The following is an 18,393-nucleotide window of genomic DNA, read 5'->3' on the forward strand; positions in this document are numbered from 1 at the left end:
CTGTGTTAATTGACAGTATTTTTTTTTTTTTTTGGTAGCATGGGGGAATCTGTCTGTCTTGAAGGATTTGAGGGGACTAAGGTTTTGCAGGTGGTAGTGGGACAAAAATGCACGAAACAGTGACAGAGCAGGTGGGAATGGGCATAGTGGGGCGGGACGGGAGAGGGATTTTAAAAAATTGTCCCATGCAGGGCTCTAGCCTCTACCACTTGAGCATACTTTCCTTCTCTTTCTCACTTGTGGACAGAAGATCTCTCTCAGCTGTCAGGTGTAGAGAGCCCCAGCTGAATGAAGTCCATAGGAGCTGCAATATCTCTGATTGGATGTCCCCAAACTGCGTAATTGCTGGTTGTTTCTGAAAATTGTAGCCATAGTGCCCACTCCTGCTCCCACTCCAACTGATGTCAGTGGCAAAGCTGCCCCCTCTTTTGATCTCCGGGAGCTGCAGGTGAAGTTTATGTAACAGCATTGCTGGTTAAATCCACCTCCCCTAGGTGGCGGTTTAGAACAGATTCGCTAACTTCGTTATTAGCACATTTTCAACCCTATTTTGCATCAAGTGAAGGCAAAGACAGTAATGGTTAAAGCCATATTAGCTGGTCATGACCAAGCCCTGGGACCCTCTCTCATTTCCCAGTTTGCACAACCCCTCAAAGCCAGTGCACCAAGCCCATGGGGGAAAGCTGCTAATGGTGCATTTTAAACTTGGAAACCTGAGCTTAGCTTAGTTTCCATTGTCCCTGGGTTTGGGAAACTGCAGGGAGCTGTGGCTGGAAGTGGTATTGGGCAAGTACAGTATTGTCTGTTGAACCATCAGACAGGGATTCTGCACAGCCAGGCTGCCTATTCCGCTGGCCAGCCAGGAAGGAAAGCCCTTGACAGCTTTCTTCACTTTTCCTTCTTATTTGTAATGTCCTTTCTCCTCCCCTTTGGTGTGTCACTGGGCAGTCTCTGGCTGCTGTGCCCTTCATGCATATTGCTCTTTCCCTTCCTAGATCTATATCGAGCTAGATCTGCGCTACCAGCCTCCTGATGGCTCAGCGGGTACATGGCATGAAGAGGATTTTGTCTACCAGATGAAAGACAGGTACTGAAAATAATGGAAGAGGAAAAAATCAGGCTGCTTCTGCACTCCCATCCTTGTTCCCTTAGGGCCTGTCTGCAGTGGCTTTTTACAGTGCTAGTGGGATGGTTTGAGACAGATTGCCTGGTCAGACATAACTGTTTTAGCTGTGTGTAAGATCAGTGCAGAAGTCCAGACTACTCACCGGGACGTGGGATTGCAAACCATTTGGCAGGCATGGGGTAGGTGTCAGCATCCAACAGAGCTGCAGCCTTGTCTTTTTCAACACTGGGCGGATAGCCTGCACCTCCCTTCAGTGATGGCTGGTCCGTGCTGCCCTGCAGAAGACCATGCAAGGAGGAAAGGCATTAGTCAAAGTGAGAAGGGACGAAGGGTTACAGTGGAGACAGGGGTAAGTAAGTACTGGTCCTGGCAATCCCCAGAGGCTGTGCAAGATGGCACACAGACTGGCAATGTGGTGTGGGTGCAGAGGAGTCATAAGGGGGAGTTGTCATGGCTGTCTTTGCTCTGAAATTCTGACCTGAGGAGCTCAGAGGTTAAAGCGGCGGGTGTGGGGTAAGGAGGTGGTAAGATAGTGATGCTGTACAGAGTCTGTGCAGTCTCTGCAATGAAAACAAAGGCCTTACAACAGGGAGCAGTTCAGTTAAAGCGAGAGCAGACTCGGAAGTATGTGTTTGGTGAACAGCAATAACGGGCTCGCTGTTTTGACTAGTGTTTCTGTGTCTTGCAGCTCCGAGTTAATTATCCGCAATGCTGGATTCGAGGAGCTGCAGTAAGTACCCTGGGGGGCTGTGCCCTCTCGGAGCAATGCGCAGGTGCTTGGGGATCAGAGAAGCAATGCTTCCTTGGTTGACTCCCTGCTCTTGCCAGGGCAGCCTCACATGAGGCTGACAAGTATGTATGTGTTTCCAGGACAGCTGACGTGAAGCGAGCTCATGAGCTGGATAGGAAGGCCACGGCACTGGGCAGGAAGCTGGTGAAGGGCCTGGAGAGTGATGATGATGATGAGGAGGAGGAGTACGACGATGAGTCTGATATGGAGTTCTTGGGCATCGTCTTCAGCCCTGTCAAGAGGTACCTGGCACATGCTCCTCTTCTCTCCCCCCGGCAAGGGTCAGTGCTCTGCATGACCTTTCGCTTGGTGAAGGTGTGGGTCTCTCCACACAGCTGGGCCCGGGGCCCATCCCCACTGTGCTGGGGTACTCTGAGGAGCTGAGTCTTACCCACAGGGCCCTGGGGGTTCAGTCCAGCCTTGTTTACCCTTCCCGCAGCCAGTAGCGTAGCTGGGGGGGAGCGGGGCAGCAGCCGCTCCCCCTCTGAGCACAAGTGGCGCCTTGTCAATGTCTTGGCGCCTTTTAAATTTTCCCCGGTGGAGGGAACAGGGGGAGCGATCCAAAACTAAGGCGCCACCCGCTGCGGGACTTTTACTCACCCGGCGGCACCTCGGTGGCGGGACCTTCACTCGCTCCGGGTCTTCGGCGGCGGGACCGTCCGTGCCACCGGAGACAGCCGGTGCGAGTGAGGGCCGGCCGCTGGGTGAGTAACAGCGCCGCAGCGGGTGGGGCCGTTTTTTTGGATCGCTCCCCCTGTTCGCTCCCCCTGGCTACGCGTCTGCCTGCAGCCTGTGTCTGTGTGTGCAGCCAGGCTCTGGGGTTTCTGCTCTCCAGTAGCAGGACATGATGGTGCCCTTGGGGAAATGTGTCCTCTTCATGGAGCCTCCAGCTGAGCCACCTATGGAGGGTGGTTGCTTGGAATTGCTGGGGCTGCCTGGGAGGAGTGTTTGGAGTTTCCTTTCCCCGTGCTCATGTCTTGGCTGATGGGCCCTTGGTCTTCAGCCATTACAGCTCCACCGTAGGGGCGTAACTGTGTGATCAGTGCCAGTGGGCAATGACGCTGCTTCTGCACGTGTGCAGGCTGCAGCCCCAGTAAGTTACAGGAGGGTTTTGCTTAGAGGCCAACTCAGCTAGTTTGTTTCCCTTGCAGCCGTTCCAGACGCCTCTGCAAGTGGGACCTGTTTGCCACTCCTAGACCACAAAGCTTCCAGGTATTGTACTGAAGACCGGCAAGTCATGTGCCTCCCCTTGGATCCCTGCCCTGAGCCAGGTCTGCTATGGTCAGGGCAGCTAACCACCAGGCGAGTGTCTCCCTTCAATGTGTAACAGACAGGCAGGCCGCCATTGTCTCTGCCCTTCCGCCCTCTCCAAGGAACAGTCCGGCAGTTCCTCTTTGCCACATCCCTGCTTCCTATTCTATGTTAATCACATACTGGCCTCAGCAGAGCTCTCCTTTCCTCGTCTGATGTATAAGCTCTTAAACGCCTACATTTCCAACCCCACTGGCTGGGCCCAGATGGGTGTCGATATTTCCTTTCATTGCTGGTGGGGTTTCTCCATGCTGAGGCTGAGAGTCTGTGTGAACGTTCTGCACGGGATGGAACTGGTTCCAGAATGCATCCTTTGAACAGTGTGAGCCAGGATTCTTACTGGGCTATAAAGTTAGATATGAGTTTAAGGGAGATTAGAAACTGCGAACCCAATGTGGGGAGACCCACCAGCCTCTTGCTGTCTCAGCTGTTAAACAGCGCCCTGTAGTTTAATAATAACAACAGTAATCGTGCTTCTGTAGCTCTTTGCATCCTCCAAGTGCAGTGTAGATATTAACTGGCCCTCATAGCCCACCTGGCAGGGGTTTTCATTCCCATCTTAGGGACGAGCAAACAGACACACGGAGATGCCACTGTATCCCAGCAATGAACATGGCCCCAGGAGGTTACGCAGCTGGCTTGAGCCCCACTGCCACTCAGTAGTGGAACCATCACTCCCAGGCCAGCTTGACCGTGCTGCAGGGGCAGTGCCCATTCGGGCTGTAAATGTTACGGTTCTCTAACCGCTGGCTATTTTACAGTGTTTCTCTGGACACTCTAGGGAACGCCTAGAATATTAGGGGTGGAAAGGTAACTTGGATTGTCGTCTTTGATTTCCCATTTGTCCTGCTCCTCCTGAGCATGCCGTCACATGTCTAAGGCGGGAAGTGATGCTAATGAGCGCAGGGCATTTTAAAAAGCAGTGAAGGGTCATGGGCTAACGGGTGGGCTGTGTCTCTGGAAGAGCTGGCTGCAGGAAGGCAACAGGCGAGCTTTCCTCTCATTGGTGGCACTCCCAGCTCCTTCAAAAGGACCCGTCAGTGCATTCCTTTCCCGTCTTTCCACAGATTGGGATCAATGTCATTGAAGCCCAGAAGCTGGTGGGGGTGAACATTGACCCCTTTGTGGTGGTGAAGGTTGGAGAAGAGAAAAGGCACACAGCAACGCAAAAGTCAACGAACTGCCCCTTTTACAATGAGGTACGTGGGGTGGGCCAGGGATCTTATTGGTAGAGGTGTCCAGAGCCACCTGCACAGGTCACTGTGCAAAGAAGGGACCAGGGACACTGCCGTGTGGCTGAGAGCAGGCTGTGCTGCTGTTACTCTCCATAGCCTGAGTCACAACACGAGCACTGCTTACCCCCAACCAGGGTCAGGCAGCGTGCACAGCCCTGCCTACACCCAACCAGGGTCACACGGAGTGCACAGCCCTGCCTACACCCAACCAGGGTCACACGGAGTGCACAGCCCTGCCTACACCCAACCAGGGTCACACGGAGTGCACAGCCCTGCCTACACCCAACCAGGGTCACACGGAGCGCACAGCCCTGCCTACACCCAACCAGGGTCACACGGCACGCAGAGCCCTGCCTACACCCAACCAGGGTCACACGGAGCGCACAGCCCTGCCTACACCCAACCAGGGTCACGTGGCGCGCAGAGCCCTGCCTACACCCAACCAGGGTCAGGCGGAGCACACAGCCCTGCCTGTACCCAACCAGGGTCACGCGGAGCGCACAGCCCTGCCTACCCCCAACCAGGGTCACGCGGAGCGCACAGCCCTGCCTACCCCCAACCAGGGTCACGCGGAGCGCACAGCCCTGCCTACCCCCAACCAGGGTCACGCGGAGCGCACAGCCCTGCCTACCCCCAACCAGGGTCACGCGGAGCGCACAGCCCTGCCTACCCCCAACCAGGGTCACGCGGAGCGCACAGCCCTGCCTACCCCCAACCAGGGTCACGCGGAGCGCACAGCCCTGCCTGTACCCAACCAGGGTCAGGCGGAGCGCACAGCCCTGCCTACACCCAACCAGGGTCACGTGGCGCGCACAGCCCTGTCTACACCCAACCAGGGTCACACGGAGCTCACAGCCCTGCTTACCTCCAACCAGGGTCAGGCGGAGCGCACAGCCCTGCCCGCACCCAACCAGGGTCAGGCGGAGCGCGCGGCCCTGCCCGCACCCAACCAGGGTCAGGCGGAGCGCGCGGCCCTGCCCGCACCCAACCAGGGTCAGGCGGAGTGCGCGGCCCTGCCCGCACCCAACCAGGGTCAGGCGGAGCGCGCGGCCCTGCCCGCACCCAACCAGGGTCAGGCGGAGCGCGCGGCCCTGCCTGTACCCAACCAGGGTCAGGCGGAGCGCACAGCCCTGTCTACACCCAACCAGGGTCACACGGAGCTCACAGCCCTGCTTACCTCCAACCTGGGTCAGGCGGAGCGCGCGGCCCTGCCCGCACCCAACCTGGGTCAGGCGGAGCGCGCGGCCCTGCCCGCACCCAACCTGGGTCAGGCGGAGCGCGCGGCCCTGCCCGCACCCAACCTGGGTCAGGCGGAGCGCGCGGCCCTGCCCGCACCCAACCTGGGTCAGGCGGAGCGCGCGGCCCTGCCCGCACCCAACCTGGGTCAGGCGGAGCGCGCGGCCCTGCCCGCACCCAACCTGGGTCAGGCGGAGCGCGCGGCCCTGCCCGCACCCAACCTGGGTCAGGCGGAGCGCGCGGCACCTCCACAGGTGCTGAGCCTCATTCAAGACACACTTGACATGGCTGTGTCCAATCTCGGGGTTGCGATGGGAGCGCTTTGCTCAGTTTTCTCTCTCTTCTCTTGCAGTATTTTGTGTTTGAATTTCATGAACCAAGGGAAGTTTTATTTCACAGACTCATAGAGATTTCCGTAAGTATGCCCTGCTGTTCGCACCCCTTTGGGTCACATTGGCAAGAATCTGTGTAATGGCAACAACTGACATGCTGCACTGAGGTGCCGTGTGTGTGTGTGTGTTTATGGCAGCACCTTCCACCTGGAGTTCTTCAGGCTCTTGTACAAAGTTAGGGCACCAGTATTTCCCTCATTTTACAGGTGGGGAAATTGAGCCACAGACAAGTTAAAGCACCTGTCCAGCATCACACAGCAAGTCAGTGGAAGAGTTGGAAATAAATCTCAAGGGGTCTGACTCTCATCTCTTACTTTAGCCAGTAGACAATGCTGCCTTCCTTGTAGGTAACACAGGCTATATGTGTAGCTATAGGGCCTGCTCCAAAGCCCATTGTAATCAATAGCAGTTTGTAACCCACTTTACATCTTACGCGTTGGTACTGATTGGGCCACAGCATCCGATCACGTCGATATCCCCACTGCACGCAGTTTGTCAGTCTCCTGCTTTCATAGTGCCCCACAGGGTTACATCTGCTTGGCAAATGCCAGTTGTAATTTTATACCGTTAAGCTATTTCAGCACAACTGTTCGCAGGGGTTCCCTAACCCTCCAGCTGAGACTGACCCAAGGGAGAGTTCCTCCCCAGCCTTGACTGAGCCCCCAAGGGAGAACCAAGCGCCCCTTCCTCACAGTAAAATATCAGGAGAAATGTGCCCAGATTCTTTCCCCCAGTTCATTTTTCCATTTCCGGCTATACTTACTTGTCGCAGTGTAGTTGTAGCCGTGTCGGTCCCAGGATATTAGACAAGGAGGGTGAGGTAATAGATTTATTGGACCAACTTCTGTTGGGGAGAGAAAAGCTGTCGAGCCACACAGAGCTCTTCCTCTGGTCCAGGAAAGGTCACGGGGCACTCTACCTCGAATGGGTCCTAGAATATGAGCTAACTAATTCTGCTAAACAATCGGTTCCACCTGCCATGTAGCTGTGACACTCGGAGAACCTCTCCCAGACCTGAGGAAAAGCTTATAAAAGATATTACCTCACCCACTTTGTCTCTTGGAGAGGAGTTGACATTTTGTAGCAGTTTTGCTCCCCCTAGTAAGGGCATGAGCTGCTCTCAGTCCCAGTCAGATGGAGATTGAAGCCAGTGGCACCCCAGGAATGGTTCCCATTGCCTGTCCCCTGGCCTGCAGAGGGGTGTAACATGCTGGTGGGAAGGAGGGGCTTTCTGACTCGGCCACCCTGGCCCGTGTATAAATGCCAGTGCAAGGGAAAGGCAGGGGAGAATCAGGCCCTTGAAAGACTCTGGGGCCTGAAGCTCAGAAGACTCACCTGAGGCTCTTTATAATAAGAGGGTTAAAAGCAGCACCTGTTAGTTGAAACGTAGGCTGGAGACCAGAGATGCTAGTTCTTCTTCCACTGCAGCCTGCTGCCCTCCAACCGTGGCCAAGCAGGGCACCCCTTCCCTGCAGGAATGTGCTCAGCCCTGTCACGAAGGAGAGGCCAGCCTGGCTTGGCACCGGAGTGATGTCATCCCAGCTCAGGCCTCCTCTTGGCCGTGGATTAAGAGGTTGGCTCAGTTCAGTCCAGGCCTTGGCCCATGGGCAGGAATGCAGTCAGTTCAGGCACATGAAAAGTCAACGTGGGCCTCACTGGGCCTGCAGTTGTTGGGGAGGTCAGCCTGGCTTGAGCCTGGGCCTGCACATGAGAGCGGGGTTGGCACGGTTCAGGCCTCAGGCGGGTCTGGGAACACGCAGGAGCTTGTCTAGGGCCCAGGGGAGAAGTCAGCTTGGCTCAGGCCTTGGCCTGGGCTCCTTGGGTGGTCGGTCTGGTGTGGGCCTTGGCTCAGGAGAGGGTCAGTTTGGACATGAGGGAAAGGTTGGCTGGTTTGGGCCTTTGATCCAGTCCAGTGGGGAGACTGGCCTAATGTCTGGGGGAGGTCACTCAGCTTCTGGGCAGCATGTGTGTCTCACCTGTTCTGTGCCACCGACAAGCATGCAGCCATCTGTGCCAATGAAGCGGAGCTCTGCTTGCAGGATCCTTCTGTTCGTAGCAGCCTGTCGCCTCTGCCCATTCCTCTCTGAGCAGCTGCACTCCGCCCTGTTGACAGCCGTGCCGTTCAGCGGCTGAAATGCATTTGTGTGTTATGTGCAGGTTTTTCATTCAAAGACGATCCCGTTCCTGGGAACACGCATAGGAACATTCAAAATCGACACAGAGACAGTGTACAGCCAGCCAGGTACAGTGTGCAGAGCCTTGGGGCTGCTGCTCTCGCTTCCCTGTTTTATCCCTCCACATTGTTTGAGGGCACCATTTCAGATTTTTTTGCGGGGGGAGGGGAACTTTAACCATGATTCCAGGGGCTGCTTGGGCACCTGAAAAATCTTGTTTTTTGCAGATAATAATTTAGAAATTATCTGATAGGAGCACTGTATCGAATTCCTATATAAAGAAATAAAATTAAATAAATATTAGACCCACTCAGCTGTAATACTAAAATGTTCTGACATCTTGTGTCAATTCACCTAAGGGACACTGGTTAGGTTTAAAATTTTAATGTACATTTTTACTTTGTTACTAACTCTTGAATATAACAATTGAACCAGTTGCAGAAAAATCTAGATGACTTTCTATCACTTTTTTGCAGTTCACCAAAAGCTTGGGATAGATCATTTAACTTTTGGAAATGTCCTGCTAGGCCAAGGCCCCGTGAGTTTATGCTGCACCTGCCTGGGGCTCTAGGGGTGTTACCCCACTGCAAATAATAGCCTAGAATCTGACACTTCCAGGTCACTTTCACCGCACTGCCAATCCCAAATGTTCAAAAATCATGAATCAGGCTCACCAAACATCATGAGATTGGCTTAGAAGTGAGATTATGTAAAAATAATAGATGGGGTGGTCTTTTTCTTTGCCTTCTGCTTTTTGAGCCTTTAGGGTGCACTGGGGTCACATTTTGAAGCTTTCTCCACAGCCCCGAGGGCTAGAACCTTCATTTTTCTTTAAGAATGAAGGCTGAAATCACCACATCTCCACTTCACTCCAGCAGCTGGGGCTTTAAGGAAAGCAATAATTATCCTGAGACTCATGGCAGAATCATGAGAGTTGACAACACTGCACTTCAGTTTAAAGGCGAGTGACTTTCCAGAAGGCTCCGAAACACAACACTCCAGTGACTGAGTGGCGGTTCTCACAGGAGAATATTTAAAACCAAACACCAAGAAAATTCCACATTTTAAAGTTGAGAGAAAAAATGAGACTTCTGAGGTATCTCAGGGCCACTGCAGGCAGGAAAGGAAAATAAACAGGCACAGGAGCTCTGGACAGCTCTTCCTCTTGAAAGAAAGTTGGAGGGTCAAATCTTCTAGTCTTTAATTAAGTAAAACTTCTATTTCCATTAGCGCCTCAATAACTATGCTTCACATAGGTGCTGACTGCTGACTTCACATAGGTGCATGGGTGCTCCAGACCTGGGAAAAAATGGTGGGTGCTGAGCACCCCCTGGCAGTCCCCCATCAGCTCCCCCTCTAGCCCCCCCAGTGTTTGCTGCCCGCAAGCGGGCCCCACTGATCAGCACCTCCCCTGCCTCCTGCCCGCCACGATCAGCTGTTTTGCAGCTGCAGGAAGCTTTGGGAGGGAGAGGAAGGAGTGAGGGTGGGGTGTGCTGGGAGAAGGGGGCGGGAAGTGGCAGGGCGGGGGGGGCGGAGCAGTGGTGGGAAGAGGTGGAGTTGGGTGGGGCCTGGGAGGAAGGGGTGGAGTGGGGGCAGGGTCTGCGGTGGAGCACCCCCCAGGACATTGGAAAGTCAACGCCTGTGACACTTCATACTTAAATATCTGAGCCATTTTATCCAGGATTACCCATCTTAAACCCGGTCGGGGTTTTCCCAGGGCGCTGGTTCCAGCACAGTAGCATCTTTGATTTCAGAAGTGCAGAGCTAGAGTTTCTTGGAGAATTGGCAGTGGTGTGATTAGGAATTCGCAGCTCAGAGTCCCTGTCCTTATCTCTTTAGATCACAGGTTCTTTCAGAAGTGGGCTGTTATCAATGACCCAAAGGACACCAGGGCAGGAGTGAAAGGATTTGTGAAGTGTAACATTTCTGTCTTTGCACGAGGTGATATAATGGGCTCCCTGCCCACTTCCTCTAGCAGCCAGAATGAGGACATTGAAAAGTAAGTCTGCAGGGCCGTCCCTAGCTATTCTGGGGCCCTATGCAGCCCCCCCCACCCCCCGTGGGGTGTGTGTGTGGAGCCCCAGGCCTCCGCGGTGGGGGGAGAGGGGCTTGTTTGGGGGGGGCAGGGGGGAGCCACCCTCCAGCACTCACCGGTGGCGTGGCTGGGGCTGAGTCGCTGCATTTCCTGAAGCCCCTGATGCAGGCCATTGTCTGAGATGGGAGACCAGCTGAAATGGGCCCTTGGCCTAGCAGTTCCCACATTTCGTGTGTTCTTGGGCTTTGTCTTGCTGTGGTGATTTACTGTGACCAGTAGAACAATGATTATTTCTTCTAGGAACTTGCTGCTGCCTAAAAGAGTCCCAGCTGAGAGACCATGGGCCAAAATCTGCATCAAGGTTTACCGAGCCGAGGGCCTGCCCACCATGAGTGCTGGAATCATGGGGGGGTTCTCAAAGATTGTGGGCGAGAAGAAAGTTTTCATTGATCCATATGTGCAGGTCTCATTTGCTGGGCAACAGGTAAGTCTCTGCTTGGGCATTTGGGCCTCTGTATTCCACCGGGAGGCCTGGGCAGACCCTCTGGTTTCTGAATGTTAAGCCCCACATCACTGTCGTCTGTGCATTTGAGCCATTATTTCAGAAATGCATATGAATAGATGTAGGGAGCATATTGAAACTTGGAGAAACAGTCTGCGCCAATCAGAGCTTGGATAAGCATATGGTTAGCAGCAGCATGAGCCAGTAATAAAGCAGGAAAGTCATGTAATTAGGGAGAATCTGGTAGGTTCATTGTGGAGAGGAGCTGTCGATGAGATACTGATGCCGCAGCCCAGACTCTGAGGACCTCCTGTCCCAGCCTGTTGTGATAGTCCAGGTGGCTTGGCTATCAGACCTAGACAGACACAGACGTTTCTAGAACTCCTCACACTGCTGAGTATAGGAAAAAGCTCAAAAGAAATCCCAAGGATGAAATCACACGGACTGTTCCATGTCTGGCTCCCTTGGGTGTGTTCCATGGTGTCTGGATGCATTGAAACTGCCCAGCCAGCTCCGTCCTGTACAGCCCCAGTCTCTGTCCCGCAGAGCCTGATGTGACTGCTGTTCCACCCTGTGACTCTGTCCTGCCCTGAGGCCTGGAGCCTTTGTTAATCAGTCACATGGTTGCGCAGCTTTTCCCTCACACCTGTAGTGTGGTGCAGAGTCCTCAGGAAATGCTTCGCTCCTGTTAAACCCAGAGACTGATTACAAGGTGCACGAGAGGACAGGAGCTGCGGTCCACCCAGCTTTGAAGCTAGCGCTCTCCTGTGTTGCACAGCTCTAAATACAGGCTAGGTAAGAGAGGTGCAGGCTGGAAGAGCAGCTCCATTGTTTTTCTTATAAACTGAGTCATTTGATCTAAGGTTAGTGGGACAATCAACACGGGGCCTTTGTATAGCTTCTCTTCGGAGCAGGACAGCATCTGAGGACATGACATTTACTTCTCCCCCATTTTACATCTTCTTTCTCCTACCCCTCCAGGACAAGCCATCCCCCTCCCCCTCCCCTTAACTCCACATGGCAAGGCTGGCTCTGGCCATTAGAGGGCTGGAGCCCTTCTGCGCCGACCCTTGCTCAGCTGTGAGTGCTCCTGCCTGAGCCTGGCCTGCATGTGCTCCAGTACGCTGAGCTCCCCCATGCTCAGCTCCTGCAGCTGGCTGAGGGTGGTTTATGCAGCATCTGTGCCCTGGCGGCTGCTGCCACTCACCAATGTTTTAGAATGACTCTCCTCGCATTTGCAATGAGGTCAGAACAGAGCCACACACTAATGGGGAATCCAGATTTTCCCAGAATGCCTCAGTGATTTCTCTTGAACTTGTGGCTGGCTTTGAAGCCACTTGGAGTTCTTTAGCGGTGCACAGCTGTGCAGTTCTCATGCCTTCCTCTGCCCCAGGGGGAGACCTCGGTGGAAAATGACACTGCCGAACCAGAATGGAATGAGCAGATCAGCTTCATTGAGATGTTCCCTCCTCTTGCCAGAAAAATAAAAATCCAGCTGTTAGACAATGCAAACATTGGGGACGTGGCGCTCGCTACGCACTTCATTGACTTGCAGCAGATATCTGATCCTGGGAGGAATGGTGAGGAACCCGCCTCTGTCCTGTCCCCTGCCATGGAACTATCTGGGCAGCACCTCGAGTGTCGAATATGATTCTGCTCCCCCATCCCCGCTCCATGTACCTGCCACAGTCATGTATGCCTCTATCTGTGGGGTACACCCAGGTCTGTCTGTCCTGAAGTGCCCAGGTCTGTTAGGGGGTGGGGGGTGGGTCTGTCTGTGGTGAACTGCCCATATCTGTCTGTGAGTGGGCTGTCTGTGGCGAACAGCCCTTGACTGTCTGTGGGTGGGCTGTCTGTCTGTGGTGAACTGCCCAGGTCTGTCTGTGGGGAGGTATCTATCTGTGCTGAACAACCCTGGTTTGTCTGTGGGTGGGGTGTCTGTGGGGATATGCCCATGTCTGTCTGTGGGTGCGGTGTCCATCGGTGGTGAACAGCCCAGGTCTGCCTAGGTGGAGTGTCTGTCTGTGGGTGGGGTGTCTGTCTATGGGGATATGCCCATGTCAGTGTGTGTGTGGGGTGTCTGTCTGTGGTGAACCGCCCAGGTCTGTCAGTGGGTGGGATGTCTGTCTGTCTCTGGAGGTGTACCTCTCTCTGGAGGTGTACCTGCCAGTGAAGGCAAATCCTGAACCATTTGATTGCAAGCATTTGTGTCCCTGCAGGCTTTAACCCCACCTTTGGCCCAGCCTGGGTGAATCTGTATGGCTCTCCCCAGAACTCGGCTCTGCGGGATGTCCACAAGGATCTGAACGAGGGCCTGGGGGAGGGCATATTCTACCGCGGCCGCATCCTGCTGGCCATTTCTATGGAGATTTTCAGCAGCCCCAGCGCAGTAGATGGCAAGAGCAAGGAGCTTCTGAGGGGCACCCTGAGCAAACTGACACTGAACAAGAAGAAGAAGCGTGAAAAGGCCAAGGAGAAATCCAAGGCCAGCACCGAAGAGCAGAGCCAGAGGCGAGAGGGGGGCGAGGCTGGCAGCCCCGAGGAGGCAGAGCAGCCCAGCGAGGTCACTGTGGAGGTGGAGGATCTACATCCGCTCCCAGAGGTGGGCGCTCCAGGGCCTGATGGGCCATTCCGAGGGAGGGGCCAGGGACTTCGGGTTCACACACCGGCTGAGAGCTGTGTGTAAACACGCTGGCGCCGGAGTAACTAGTGACTCACACCTGCTGCTCTTGCAGTGCCACTCGGCGTGTGCACGTACGTGGGATGAGAAGGGCCCCAAATGAAGAGACCCAAGCTAAAATACAGAGGGGCCCTCCCTATGCCAGGGGAGTGTGTGCTGTGGAAGCTGTAGGTGTGCCTTGCGGCTGGGTCCGTTACTGTGGAGCGCTTCGGCTACCGGCGCTGATTTTTCCTTTTCCCCGGGGTGCTCAATCCCCCTTCGCCCGATGCCCCGCCCCCACGCCGCCCCTTTCCCTCAAGGCCCTGCCCGCACGCCAGCTCCTCCCGCCCCCACTCTGCTCCCTCCCCGGGGCCCCTGCCCACCCGCCACTCTCCACCCTCCCACAAGCCCCTAACCGAGCCGCCCTGCAGCGGTTCGGCGGCAGCGCGATGCCCCCATCAGCTGATGAGCGAGGCCGGGGCACAGCTGTGGCTGCTGGGTGCGGCGCACCACCATCTTTTCCTGCGGATGCTCCAGCCCCTGAGCACCCCCCACGGAGTCGGCACATCTGGCTTTGGCAGAGGCCAGTCCCATGTCTGCAGCTCTGACGCTCTGCTTTTAGAAACTGAGCTCTGGCCGCCCGTTGCAGACAGGGCCTCTGGAGGCCTTTCACTGACAGAAAGCCAGTGCAGTAACTGAATATTTGCATTGGGACTGGGCACAATAGGCAAGGCCCCTGCCCCCAACACAGAGCGTTCTGCTGAGCTTACCTCCCGCTCGCTAAACCCTTGTCATTGCTGGAACCTACACACCTGCCGCTCTGTGGGAAGCTGGTGGAGTGAATGCAGGACAGGTTGCTCAGGGCACTCAGTCCGCTGGGTCATGCTCCCACTGCGAGCAGCAGAGCAGCCCTGCCACGCGCCCTGGCAATTGCCGTTCTGGAGCCTCTGTGTCAGCGGGGTGGGTGAGGCTGCTATGAGCTCAGCACAGGGTAAATAAAGTTGTAACTCAGGGGAAAGGGGACCCCTGGAACCCAGGGGACAAGGGGCCTCAGTGCTGGCCCGGACGATCATTGTACACACCCTCTGTCACCTATTTTGTGAACTTCTAGTAGGCTTCTCTCTTCTAAGAAGCATCATTTCCATCCTGCCCGCCCTCAGCCTGAGCCAGCCAGCTGCTATCTAGCTCTGTGTCTCCATCAAGCGCTGGGGAAGTAGGGAAGCCTCCATCTGGCTCAGTGACACGAGGAGAGAGAGCTGAGTCCATCAGTAGTTGTCAAGGTTCCTTCCCCACTCTGAACACTAGGGTACAGATGTGGGGACCTGCATGAAAGACCCCCTAAGCTTATTCTTACTAGCTTAGGTTAAAAACTTCCCCAAGGTACAAACTTTGCCTTGTCCTTGAACCCTATGCTGCCACCACCAAGCGTGTTAAACAAAGAACAGGGAAAGACCCCACTTGGAGACGTCTTCCCCCCAAAATATCCCCCCAAGCCCTACACCCCCTTTCCTCGAGAAGGCTTGATAAAAATCCCCACCAATTTGTACAGGTGAACGCAGACCCAAACCCTTGGATCTTAAGAACAATGAAAAAGCATTCAGTTTCTTAAAAGAAGAATTTTAATCGAAGAAAAAGTAAAAAGAATCACCTCTGTAAAATCAGGATGGTAAATACCTTACAGGGTAATCAGATTCAAAACATAGAGAAGCCCTCTACACAAAACCTTAAGTTACAAAAAGACACAAAAACAGGAATATACATTCAATTCAGCACAGCGTATTTTACCAGCCATTAAACAAAAGGAAACTTCACACATGTTCTAGCTAGATTGCTTGCTAACTTAACAGAAGTTCTGAGTCTGCATTCCTGATCTGTTCCCGGCAAAGGCATCACACAGACAGACAAACCCTTTGGTTCCCCCCCATCCAGATTTGAAAGTATCTTGTCTCCTCATTGGTCATTTGGGTCAGGTGCCAGAGAGGTTATCTTAGCTTCTTAACCCTTTACAGGTGAAAGGGTTTTGCCTCTGGCCAGGAGGGATTTGATAGCACTGTCTACAGAAAAGTGGCTACCCTTCCCTGTATATTCATGACAGTCGTGTACTGGCACCTTAGCCTTTAGACCCTCTCGGGCTTCCCCTGTGGCGTCACATGAGCACTGAACCAGGGGAGGGCCAGGCCTGAGCTCTGGGAGATAGAGCGATTGCTCTGCCACAGCCTCAGGGATCGTAGAATCATAGGAGCGGAAGGGACCTCAAGAGGTCGTTTAGTCCAGTCCCCTGCACTCATGGCAGGACTAAGTATTATCCAGACCATCCCTGAGATGTGTCTCTCTAACCTGCTTTTAAACATCCCCAATGACAGAGATTCCACAACCTCCCTAGGCAATTTATTCCAGTGCTTAACCACCCTGACAGTTAGGAAGTTTTTCCTAATGTCCAACCCAAACTGCCCTTGCTACAATTTAAGCCAATTGCTTCTTGTCCTGTCCTCAGATGTTAAGGAGGACATTTTTTCTCCCTTCTCCCTGTAATAACCTGTTATGTACTTGAAAATTGTTATCATGTCCCCTCTCAGTCCTCTCTTCTCCAGACTAAACAAACCCAGTTTTTTCAATCTTCCCTCATAGGTCATATTTTCTAGACCTTTAATCATTTTTGTTGCTCTTCTCTGGACTTTCTCCAATTTGTCCACATCTTTCCTGAAATGTGGCACCCAGAACTGGACACAATACTCCAGTTGAGGCCTAATCAGCGCGGAGTAGAGCTGAAGAATTACTTCTTGTCTTGCTTACAACACTCCTGCATCCCAGAATGATGTTCGCTTTTTTGCAACAGTCCCAGAATGATGTTAAGCTGACTGGTCTGTAATTCCCCAGTTTATCCTTATTTCCCTTTTTCTAGATGGACACTATATTTGTCCTTTTCTAATCTTCTGGAATCTCTCCTGTCTTCCATGACTTTTCAAAGATAACTGGTGACACCATTCTGCAGCAGCTCTTTCCTCTCTGCCAGGTCCTGCTAGTCAAGGCAGCCACTCCTCATGGCCCATGGGATGCAGGTGCTGCTGTGTGAGGGCCATGTCAGCCCTAGGCCCGAGACCCAGTAACCATTCTCAGACCTCAGGGCCCGCTGCTCTGCCTAGGACTATTTTTGACATGACCCCTGTGACTGTTGGACTGATTGGTGTCTCCTTGTTTAGAACTCGCTGGGAGTGAAGGAAGAATTCCTCCTCTACGCTGCCTTCTTTGAGGTGACTATGATGGACCCCTCCATAGGCTCCAAGCCCGTCCATTTTGAGATCTCAATAGGTAAATGTTTCTGATGCTCCTGTTTTCTTGAATTAGAAGGAATAAAATGAAAATATTTTTGAGCCTCATCAAAATATATTAATTCCCAGCCAGATTAGTTCACAGTTCTGGCTATAAAGTGCCCTAACAGGTACACAAAACTGCACAACATGAATGTCACAGCTAAAAGCACCCTCGAGGTTACAGGGTGGAAATTCCTGGTGCAGGTTACGGAAATAAATATTCTAGCTACCTCAGGCCTTTTCAGAATGGATTAGAGATTGTCCAAATTCCCGGGGAACATTCCAGAGTTAGGGTTTCGGCGTGGGGGACACAGTCAGGATGGGAGTAGGGGAGAGGGATGGTGAGAAGGGACTGCAGAATAAGGGAGGGGAGCAGGAGGGGGAAATAGGGGAGTGGAGGGAGAGGCAGAGAGAGAGAGCGGCTGAGAAGCTCAATGGTTGTGGAGTGATGCCAGACAGCTGAGGGCATCAGAGGGATGGGGCAACTGGGGAAACAACCCATGGAAAAAGATTTTTTTTTTAAAAGTCCAAAGTCCCAAACTTCGGAGTTAAGTGAATGATGAGGCTAGGAAGCTGCAAAGGCTCCTGCCAGCTTCTGCTGCTGCTTCCCACATGGAGTGGGTTGGGTGGGAGAAGGAAGGGAAGCTGCTGAGCTGGGTTGGGTCCTTCTGAGTCTAGTGAGAGTGTCAGGGGGCCAAAAGCCTCCCTATAGTAAAACTGTGAACTCTGAAGAGTCTAGGAGGAGTGCATGTCTGGCCATCCAGAGTCTCCAGCTTGTATGCACCATATTCTGACGGCTGGACATTAAGGCACTTCTAATGTCAGGAACACTGGCACTTGCTTCTAGTTCTCCAGTGGCTGGACAGTAGCAGTCTGTCACCTCTAGGCTACGGCAGATATTTAGTTTAAAATATGAACAATACATGTATTTGCAAGGGAACTATGGGAAAGCTGAAGAGGTTGTGACCAAAATGCCTAAGAAAGGTGTGAAAGGAGAAGGGCCTGAAGACAAACAGCCTTTGCTGGATCCCAGTTCAGACGAGGAGCTGGATATTGAAGTTATGGCCCCGAGTCCAACTTTACAGAATAAATCCATGACAGAAAGGCAAAGGCCAGAACCTACCGAATATGACAGGTGAGTCCTCTTCATGGTGCTCGCTCACGTCAGCCCCTTCGCAAAGGTGCTTTGGACTCTTATTCATCCCATAAGGCATTAACAGGTACATGGGTGTGGATGGTAGGGCTCATAGTTGATCATGTTCCACCTAGCCAGCGAGATTCTCTAGTGAATCAGTAGGAGTTGGGGGCTCCTCACTTCCATTGATTTGAATGAACGTTTGGGGCCTAAGTGCTTTGGATCCCCCAGCCCTAGATGCCATACGTAGATAGCTAAAGGCAACTCTCCCCAGGAGAGCAGAGGTTCTGCCTATGGTGGCAGAAATGCCATGCTGGGTACATTGAGTGTTCAGCATCTCAAATGCCGGATATGAAGTGTTCCAACTGAGGGTGGGAGTGGAGGATTGTGGTGCGTCTCTGGTATAGGGAATCCTCCCGAATGGTCAGGGAGATGATTGCTATGGGACAAAAGACAGGAATTTAGCTCTTCTAATCTGGTTTTGGAG

The 18,393-nt window shown here is 53.4% G+C and overlaps 1 protein-coding gene across 1 annotated transcript in view; it reads left to right on the forward strand.

The window, feature by feature from the left end:
- Positions 1-18,393, forward strand: part of LOC144273498 (fer-1-like protein 4) — a 103,816-nt gene that overhangs the window by 23,514 nt on the left and 61,909 nt on the right. The window contains exons 5-17 of the mRNA XM_077832115.1: positions 996-1,087; positions 1,815-1,856; positions 1,997-2,158; positions 3,068-3,128; positions 4,295-4,426; positions 6,051-6,113; positions 8,248-8,332; positions 10,104-10,263; positions 10,600-10,783; positions 12,195-12,381; positions 13,021-13,403; positions 16,661-16,769; positions 17,708-17,906. Of these exons, the coding sequence (XP_077688241.1) occupies positions 996-1,087; positions 1,815-1,856; positions 1,997-2,158; positions 3,068-3,128; positions 4,295-4,426; positions 6,051-6,113; positions 8,248-8,332; positions 10,104-10,263; positions 10,600-10,783; positions 12,195-12,381; positions 13,021-13,403; positions 16,661-16,769; positions 17,708-17,906 (1,859 nt within the window). The remainder of the gene's footprint in view (positions 1-995; positions 1,088-1,814; positions 1,857-1,996; positions 2,159-3,067; positions 3,129-4,294; positions 4,427-6,050; positions 6,114-8,247; positions 8,333-10,103; positions 10,264-10,599; positions 10,784-12,194; positions 12,382-13,020; positions 13,404-16,660; positions 16,770-17,707; positions 17,907-18,393) is intronic.

The sequence above is a fragment of the Eretmochelys imbricata genome, chromosome 13 (genome assembly GCF_965152235.1).
Source record: "Eretmochelys imbricata isolate rEreImb1 chromosome 13, rEreImb1.hap1, whole genome shotgun sequence".
NCBI lineage: Eukaryota > Metazoa > Chordata > Testudines > Cheloniidae > Eretmochelys > Eretmochelys imbricata.